The following is a 9,451-nucleotide window of genomic DNA, read 5'->3' as shown; positions in this document are numbered from 1 at the left end:
GGGGAGCCGGAGCCGGTGGCAGAGCGAGGTAACCGCGGCTGCTTCGCTTGCCGAGACCGATTTCCTCGGGCCCTGACCCGAGCGAGGACCCCCTGCGCCCCCGTAACCCGCCCAGGCCCGGTCCTTTAAGCCCCGGAGAGCTCGCGCGCCCTCTGGTGTCCACGAAGGGAAATGGCCTCGCTGAGGCTTTAACCCTTTCCCTTCCTTCTTAAAGGGACCGACACCCAAGCCTTCTTCCCCAGCCTGGAGGAATACTTGTAGAAGGGTTGGATGTTTGCGGACAGGCACCCCCACCTCGCCCATCTTCGCCCCCGACCCTGTCTGTTAATTTTTTCCTCCATATACATTCAAAGGTTGGGGCCTGAGTTGCAGAGGGGGCTAGCCCGGATTCCCGCGTCCCCAGGGGGGAGGGACTGGGGACATCGTGCAGTGTTAGGTTTAATGGGGGGGGGGCGGTGGTAGGAGGAAGGTCTGGAGGTTTGGACCCCTGGGTTCCCAGTAAAGTGGGAGGGGGATCCCCATACCAGTTCTGAATGTATATCTGATGCGTGTGACCCTCTTCCTCCATTACGGCCACCCTGATTTCCCTTCCCCCTCATCTCCCCCCACTCATGCCTCTCCCCCAGAGCTGCTCCTGGGGGCGGAGCTTGAGGGGGGCGTCCTCTCTGGGCGTGTCAGGCCTGCCCCCATGAACTCGTGCTAATTATTTCTTTGTCTCTCCCCATTAGAAGAGGAGCGGCCTAAACCAAGGTGAGATCCTGGGGCGGGGGGTCCCAAGTCTATCCCCCTACACGTGTCCCTGGTCCTCGGGGGGTCCCAAGTCTATCCCCCTACACGTGTTCCTGGTCCTCGGGGGGGTCCCAAGTCTATCCCCCTACACGTGTCCCCACCAGAGACGGCGTGAGAAAGGAAGGGAACCAACTAGGGCGACTGAAACCGGAAAGGATAGGCCTTCCTTCTTTCATCGTTCATCCCAGAGACCTTCCTGCGGTGTTTGGCGAGTCAGACCCTGTCACAGTGATGGTAGCACAGAGAGGGCCCTGTGTTTGCCCTAGGTAGTCAGGGAAGGCTTCCCAGGGGAGGTGGTGCCCCAGTCCTAGGGGATGAGGAGTTCACTGGCTGACTGAGGCGGGAGAGTTATCATAGGCGAGACAGTTGTGTAGTGCACACAGGATGCGGCAGCTGGATCTAGGCCAGGCTTTCAGGGGACAGACACAGAATGAGACAGCTCATTCTGATGGTGAGGCCCTAAACTAGGCAGATCCCTGCAGGCCATGAAAGCTCGTGGGGGCAGAGGGTCCTGGAGGAAGTGAGGGTCCTGGAGGAAGTGACGTTGGGGCTTGGAGATGCAAGGAGGCAGCAATGTGAGCATAAGAAATATCCTAGAAGTAGAGTTCTCTGGGTTGGTGCGGCCAGTGGTACCGAGTTCATTGTGGCTAGAGCCTGAGTCCAAGACGGGGCGGGGCCATGAGGGGCAGGGCCCTGGGGAGCCTTGGAAGGGTTTTGAGCCGAGGAGATAAACCTGAGTGAGAGAGCACAGGTGTGCTTCAGGAGGATGGAAGGCCTCAGGGGGGGTGGAGTATATCAGGGGAAGGGCAGTGCAGGCAGAGGGAACAGCATATGCAAAGGCCCAGGGGTACAAATAGGCACATGACGTAGCCAGGGAACCATGACATATGTCTGTGAGGGAGGAGAGAGGTTGCTGGAGGAGTTGACTGGGCCAGATGGAGAAGGGCTTCAAGTGCTGAGTTGCTTGGGCTTTGTCTTAAGGGTGAGGTCTGGGTGTTAGAAATGCCCCACTAAAGCCAGGAAGGAAGATGAAGCGAGGCTGGGAGGCCAGGAAGAGGCCGGCATGAAGGTTCAGATGAGAGGGACCGAGGCCTGAGCTGGGGCAGGGGACAGAGGGTGGAAAGGAGGGAGGAGACTGGGGCGATTCCCAGGCACAGGGGCCAGGACTTGCCATTGGGGCAAAGGCAGGGAGGAGGTAAGGAGCACAGTCTGGGATCTGGGCTGCGCACCCCACTCCTTCCTGGGGAGGTCGATGAGCTCAGTGAAGGCGTATGTGTGAGAAGGCGGGAATGTTCAGCAGGCTGCTGTTAGCCTGAGTCTGGGACCTAGAAGGGAGTCGCGGCTGGAGGCGGAATTGGTGAGTCCCCTGTAATTAATGACAAAGTCACAGGAGTGAGGGACATGGATCGTGAGTGTCCTGTGAATTAATGAAAGGGCAAAACTGTTAGAAGGGCTCCCTTCAGAGGTGGGACAGCCAGGGGAGGGGGAAGAAATCAGGTGAAGGTGCTGTCTTAAAAAGCAGACAATTCCAGTNTAGAAATACAATGCAAGCCGCATATGTAACTATATAGTTTTTACCAGCTCAATTTTAAAAAGCAAAACAGGTAAAGTTAATCTTAATACCGTTTTTTATTCAACCCATTATATCTGAAATTTCATTATTTCAACATGTAATCGGTAGGAAACCTTGTGAGTGAACTATTTTACATTCTTTGGTTGGAACCAAGTCTCGGAAACCCGCGTGTTTCGCGGGCAGGCGCACCGGATTGGGACCAGCCACCTGCTGGTGGGCAGCCCGGCAGCCGCGTCGGGGAGCCCAGGCCTCTCAGTCTTTCCCCTTCCCACCCAACAGGCCTGTGGTCCCTCCGCTGATCCCCCCGAAGATCCCAGAAGGGGAACGTGTGGACTTCGATGTAAGCGGCTGGACAAGCCTGTCCCCAGGGTGCTTTTGTGCAAATTAGGAACAGGCTCCCTAATGACCCGAATGGGCCGCTGGCGCCACCTGCTGGAAACATCGCGAAAGCGCTCCTGGTTCCCTAAACTGTCCGAGCCCGTCCCTGCCGGGAGGGGCCCCGTCCCCAACATTGCTCAGAGGTGCCCTGGGGGGGCGTCTCCTCCCCAGCACTGCCTGGGAATGACGCCCCCCCCTCCGTGCTGCAGGACATCCACCGGAAGCGCATGGAGAAGGATCTGCTGGAGCTGCAGACGCTCATCGACGTGCATTTTGAGCAGCGGAAGAAGGAGGAAGAGGAACTCGTTGCCCTGAAAGAGCGCATTGTGAGTGGAGGGAAGTGGGGTTCGCCCCCAACCCCGGGGGCCGGGGGCCCGGGCCGTCCCTGGGGGCCAGGGCTGGATCCCGTCCGGTGCAGACTCGAGGCTGAATCTTTGGGAACCGTGCCTAAGTCGGTGGTCACACTCAAACTAGCTCATGTCTGCTCTTGACCTTCTTTGGGGGGGGTCCCTACACCCCCTCCTTTTTCTCTCTCCCCCAGGAGCGGCGCAGGGCAGAGAGGGCTGAACAACAGCGCTTCAGAACGGAGAAGGAGCGCGAGCGGCAGGCTAAGCTGGCGGTGCGTGCCTCCCCTCCTCTTGGAGACCAAATGTTACCCCTGCAGCTGGAGGCTCTGTTTCCCAGTCGTGATATTTTCTGTGGTCCCGAGGAGGTCCTTGTGGTCTGTTGGTCAAGGATCTGCCTGTTGGAACCCAAACCCAAACTGGATTCAGCAGAAAGAGAATTTTATTGGCTCATATAACCGTTTTTAAAGATTAATAGTAGAGTGACATGGTTGGCAAAGTACTGGTCTCCTGAAGATGTTTGTGTCCCAGTTCCCAGGGTCTGTGATTACGGTACCCCGCGTGGCCCCAGGGACTCTGCAGGTGCCACTGAGTTAGGGATCTTGAGGGGCGCCTGGGTGGCTCAGCCGGTTGAGCGTCTGACTTCACCTCAGGTTGTGATCTCATGGTTCGCAGGTTCGAGCCCCGTGTCAGGCTCTGTGCTGACAGCTCAGAATTTGGAGCCTGCTTGGGATTCTGTGTCTCCCTCTCTCTCTGCCCTTCCCCCACTTGTGCTCTGTCTCTGTCTCTCTCAAAAATACACATTTTAAAAATGTGTTTCTGGGGCCCCAGAAGGAAGGGAGCAGCCCTCTTCACTCTTGGATTTTAGCCCATAAGACCCATTTCAGACTTCTTTTTTTTTATATAGTTTATTGTCACGTTGCTTTCCATATAACACCCAGTGCTCATCCCCACAAGTGCCCTCCTCCATGCCCATCTCCCCCCTTCTTCTCCCCCATGGTCCTCCATTAAGTTTCTCCTGTTACACACGCGAGTGCAAACATATGGTATCTGTCCTTCTCTGCCTGACTTTCTTCGCTCAGCTTAACACCCTCAAGGTCCATCCACGTTGCTACACGTGGCCAGAAGGACCCATTTCAGACTTCTGACCTGCAGAGCTGTAAGGTGATAAATGTGCGCTGTGTAAGCCCCTCCGTCGGTAAAGTACAGCAGCGGTAGGAAAGCGGTTCGGGTGGGGCGTGCTGTGCTGGCCGTGCAAAAACCCACCGTGCCCACCTCGCCAGCNGAGACGGTTTGCTCTGCAAGCCACTCTTTCTGGAGCAGGCAGTGCGGACTTTCTGAAACACGGTGATACCTTCACTAGACGTTCCAGGCCCTTCCTCAGGCTCAAGGCCATTCAGCCCCTTTTAGCGGCCCAAGTGCCTCACCCCCATCAGCAGTTCCCCTCCTCCATGTTCTGACACCGATATTCTTGTCTCATGAGCATAAGGGAGACAAAGGCCCAGAGAGGGTGAGTATCTGCACTGAGGCCACACAGCAACGCTCACCATTGGCCATTCAGGATACAGAAATGTAGAGAAAAGCAGGCACATCCCTTCTGCTTTTAATTCTTGCTTGGGGCACACGAAGGACCAGAGCGGAGAAGGCCTCAATTCGCAGGCGGTCATACGGCTGGGCCTGGAGGGCCAGGAGCAAAATGCCTGAATTCTTGCCTTTCTTGACATGGACTTTGTCTCATGCGTTGGGTCTTATTGTTGCTTCCATCAGCTCATACCTGATCCGCCCTCCCCCACCCCCATCTCAGACCCCTTCCCCCAGAGGGTGGCCTTGGGGTTAACCCCTTTCTTCCCTTAGGAGGAGAAAATGCGGAAGGAGGAGGAAGAGGCCAAGAAGCGGGCTGAGGATGATGCCAAAAAGAAGAAGGTTCTATCCAACATGGGAGCCCATTTTGGGGGTTACCTGGTCAAGGTGAGTCCAGTCTGCTGGGACTTAGGTCTGCATTCCCAGAGAGGAGGAGGCTGGGGGCCTGGACTCCTGGGTCTGAGGGAGGAGGGGCTGGGGGCCTGGACTCCTGGGTCTGAGGGAGAGGGGGCTGGGGGCCTGGACTCCTGGGTCTGAGGGAGGAGGGGCTGGGGGCCAGGACTCCTGGGTCTGAGGGAGGAGGGGCTGGGGGCCAGGACTCCTGGGTCTGAGGGAGGAGGGGCTGGGGGCCAGGACTCCTGGGTCTGAGGGAGGAGGGCCTGGGGGTCAGGACTCCTGGGTCTGAGGGAGGAGGGATGGGGGTCAGGACTCCTGGGTCTGAGGGAGGAGGGGCCGGGGGCCAGGACTCCTGGGTCTGAGGGAGGAGGGGCTGGGGGTCAGGACTCCTGGGTCTGAGGTGGGAGGGGCTAGGGACCCAGATCCCTGGTTCTTGAGGGAGGAGGGGCCTGGGATCCAGCTTCCTGGGTGTAGGGACAGGAGGTGAGGAGCTCAGCCCCCCGGATTCTGATCTGTCCCACAGTTCAGCACCTCCCCTCTACCCTCAGGCAGAACAAAAGCGTGGTAAGCGCCAGACAGGTCGGGAGATGAAACTGCGCATCTTGTCTGAGCGTAAGAAGCCTCTGAACATCGACCACATGGGAGAAGACCAGCTCCGGTAGGTGGCCTGGGGGACTCAGGGTGGGAGGGGCTTGAGAGATAAGGGGACAGACAGAGAGATAAGGGGACCCTCTCCCCCCTCTGGGAGGGCAGAAGCCCAGGTCTGAGCCCTCACGCTGTGTGACTTTGGGGAAGTGTCTCCCCCTCTCTGAGCCCCTGTTGTCTTCCCTGTGAAACATGTCACCAATAAGGACCCGTTTTCGTGGGTACCAGGACCTGTGGAGTGTGGGAGGTAACATGGCCAGACAGAGCAGCTGACCCAAATTTAGGAGATTATGTTGCCTTATTGATGTCCTGTGGAAACTCAGGAAGGCCCCGTCTTTTCTCTGAATCGAAGCCAGACATGCTGGTGAGAACTTTCCAGCCACGTCTCTGCCCCCCCCCCAGACTCTACCCCCGCTTCACCTCCCGTTCACAGGGCAGCCCACGCTCATGATAAGCCACCGGGGGAAGGCTGCGGGGGACCTTCCCTCCTGCGGCACCATGGGTAATTTGCTGTGCTCTGGCCTGGGACGGGGCTCGTAAAGCCAGGCGCCCCCACCACCCCAGAGGCTGCACAGTGAGGGTCTGGAACTCACTTTCTGATGTCACGTGCTCGGTGACAGGGCCCCGCTCCCCCGCTGTGTGGTCGTAGGCACGTTAGGTAATTTCTCTGAGCCTCACTCTCCTTATTGGTAAAAACGACGAGAGGAGGATAGTCTACGTGGTCCACTGGGAAAGGTCAGTGAGGTGACGGTAGTGATGGGAATGGCTGCAGGCTTATGACCCAGAGGTGAGACTATTATTATCCTCACATTAAAGATGGGGCACCTGAGGCACAGAGAGGTTAAGTAACCTTTCCAGGGCTGCACAGCATGCTAGCGTAAGAGCTGGGATTTGACCCCAGGGCTTGCTGTTAAAAATGGTGAGATGGTGGGGCGCCCGGGTGGCTCAGTCGGTTGAGCGTCCGACTTCAGATCAGGTCATGATCTTGCGGTTCGTGGGTTCGAGCCCTGCGTCAGGCTCTGTGCTGACAGCTCAGAGCCTGGAGTCTGTTTCAGATTCTGTGTCTCCCTCCCTCTCTGCCCCTCCCCTCCTCACGCTGTCTCTCTCTCAGAAATAAATACAGCATTAAAAAAAAATGGTGTGATGGTAGACATTTAGCAGCAGGTTCTCCACGGGCGGCGAGTCCAGACTGTAGCATTTGCCCATTTCCCTGATGTAACCACTCTCCGCATGCGGATTTCCCACGAGTGTGAGGACAGAGCTCTGGGTCAGCTCTGGGAGGCATTTGAATGGCTCCAGCCCACAGCCCACGCTCTGCTCTGCCCGTGTGAGCGCGGTATCACCGGGCGTAAGATCACATGTAGCGGGCGTTCGTTTTCCCTTGTGCCCTTTGGCCCCTGTCCGCTGGCACCCACCCACCTGTAATTGGGGTCCGCTAATGCTGAGGCCCCATTATCTCACTGTATCATTAGATAAAGGTCGTATGAGGGTGTATAAAATGTTTTCCAATAAAAATGTGCCCCGGAGGAGAGGGCAGTGGCTAAGCCAGTAGCTAGGGAGAGAGAAGACGGGCAAGGCTAGCAATGATCAGATGAATAGTAACACTAGCTTCACTGAGGGCTAACTGCGTACCAGCACATTGCAGGCAGAAGTTCATCCTGTAACAGCTCCAGGCAGTAGATTTTTATCAGTTAAGATATGTTTGGCCTCGGGGCAGCTGGGTGGCTCAGTCGGTTGAGCATTCAATTCTTCTTTTTTAAATGTCTGTTTATTATTTCCCCTGCACAAGCAGGGGAGGGGCAGAGAGAGATGGAGACACAGAATCTGAAGCAGGCTTCAGGCTCAGAGCTGTCAGCACAGACAGCCTCAGGCTCTGTGCTCACGTCTTACTCTGCTTGGGATCCCCTCTGTCCCCTCTCTGCCCCTCCCCCACTCTCACACGTGCACCTGCGCGCGCGCTCTCTCTCTCTCAAAGTAAATAAACTTAAAAAAAAAAAAAAAAAGAATAAGTTTGGCCTCTAGTAAAAAGATCTGTTCACAGCAGCTTAAAACACAGAGGCTGATTTTTCTCAGAAGCAATCTGCAACCAGGTAGTCCACAGCTGGCATGGGACCTCTTCAAAAATCACTGGAGNCTCTCTCTCTCTCTCCTAGAAATAAATAAAAACATTAAAAAAAAAAAATCACTGGAGACCCAGACTCCTATTTTTCCAATAAAAATGTGCCCGGGGGAAAGGGCAGTGGCAAAGCCACTTTAGCCTCCTCCGCCATCTTTAGCCTGATATTTCCATCCTCAAAATCACCTCTCGGTCCAATGTGGCTGCTGGAGCTCCAGGTCTCACATCCAAGTAACAGGAAGAAGTGGCAAAGAAGGAGCCCCAAAGGCTTGCCTGGAAGCCATACCCCATGGCCTGCCTTCACCCCATTGGCCGCGCCCACCAGCATGCACAGGGAGATTTGGGAGAGTAGCTTTTTTATTTTTTTATTTTTTTAAATGTTTTTATTTATTTCTGAGAGAGCGAGAGACAGTGTGAGTAGGGGAGGGTCAGAGAGAGAGGGAGTCACAGACGGAAACAGGCTCCAGGCTCTGAGCTGGCAGTCAGCACAGAGCCCGACGCGGGGCTTGAACCCACGAACCACGAGATCATGACCTGAGCCAAAGTCGGGCGCTTAACCAACTGAGCCACCCACGTGGCCCGGGAAAGTAGCTTTTTAACTGGGCCTGTTGCCAAAGGTTGTGTCTAAGGAAGAAAGGGAGAAGAGACAGAGAGCAGGTGGCCACAGATTTTTCTGTACATTTTGTGGAGAGGGAAACAGAATCCTAGGGGAGTCACTTTTGCCAGAAGATAGCAGAGCCGGGATTTGAACCGGGGCTTCCTGCCTCCAGAGCCTGAGTCCCTGACATGACATTTTCCTCCCTTGGGAAATACGACTTTTGGATGTGAAGACAGGGGGCGGAGACTTAAAACCTCTTTCTTCCATTCACTTTGAATATTGGGGCCTCACCTCTTAACAAAATGGTGCCGATGATGCCCAACTCAGAGGACACTGGCCGTGTGGCTCTGGACCGTCCTCTGGGCCGTGGGCGGGCCCTGTCCGTGACCACCCTTCTGCCCCTGACAGGGAGAAGGCCCAGGAGCTGTCGGACTGGATCCACCAGCTGGAGTCTGAGAAGTTTGACCTGATGGAGAAGCTGAAGCAGCAGAAATATGAGGTGAGACCTGCATCCCACAGAGGGCAGTGCAGGGGAGGGGCGGGCGGGCATGTCTGGCACAGGGCAGGGGTGGTCTGGTGCAGGGCAGGGGTGGTCAGGTGCAGGGCAGGGGCTTGCGTGCGTGTCTGGTGCAGGGCAGGGGTGGTCTGGTGCAGGGCAGGGTTTGTGTGCCTGTCTGGTGCAGGGCAGGGGCTTGCGTGCGTGTCTGGTGCAGGGATGTGCGTGCATGCATGCGTGTCCAGCATAGGGCAGGGCTTGCGTGCCTGTCCGGTGCAGGGCAGGGGTGGTCTGGTGCAGGGCAGGGGCTTGCGTGCGTGTCTGGTGTAGGGCAGGGGCGTGTGTGCATGACCTGCATAGGGCAAGGCTTGCGTGCATGTCTGGTGCAGGGATGTGCGTGCATGTGTGTCCCGCGCAGGGCAGGGGCGTGCGTGCGTGTCTGGCACAGGGCAGGGTTTGTGTGCCTGTCTGGTGAAGGGCAGGGGCGTGCGTGCGTGTCTGGCGCAGGGCAGGGGTGGGCGTGTCCCCCCCCCCC

At 56.8% G+C, this 9,451-nt stretch overlaps 1 protein-coding gene across 1 annotated transcript in view; it reads left to right on the top strand.

The window, feature by feature from the left end:
- TNNT1 (troponin T1, slow skeletal type) overlaps positions 1-9,451 on the top strand; it is a 10,503-nt gene continuing 1,052 nt past the window's right edge. The window contains exons 1-8 of the mRNA XM_077756964.1: positions 1-28; positions 729-750; positions 2,642-2,702; positions 2,950-3,066; positions 3,282-3,359; positions 4,939-5,052; positions 5,610-5,719; positions 8,829-8,919. Of these exons, the coding sequence (XP_077613090.1) occupies positions 2,968-3,066; positions 3,282-3,359; positions 4,939-5,052; positions 5,610-5,719; positions 8,829-8,919 (492 nt within the window). The 5' untranslated portion in view covers positions 1-28; positions 729-750; positions 2,642-2,702; positions 2,950-2,967. The remainder of the gene's footprint in view (positions 29-728; positions 751-2,641; positions 2,703-2,949; positions 3,067-3,281; positions 3,360-4,938; positions 5,053-5,609; positions 5,720-8,828; positions 8,920-9,451) is intronic.

This window comes from Crocuta crocuta, unplaced genomic scaffold (genome assembly GCF_008692635.1).
Source record: "Crocuta crocuta isolate KB4526 unplaced genomic scaffold, BGI_CrCroc_1.0 scaffold142, whole genome shotgun sequence".
NCBI lineage: Eukaryota > Metazoa > Chordata > Mammalia > Carnivora > Hyaenidae > Crocuta > Crocuta crocuta.
Note: the sequence above shows the minus strand (reverse complement) of the source record. Positions and strands in the feature narration are given on the sequence as shown.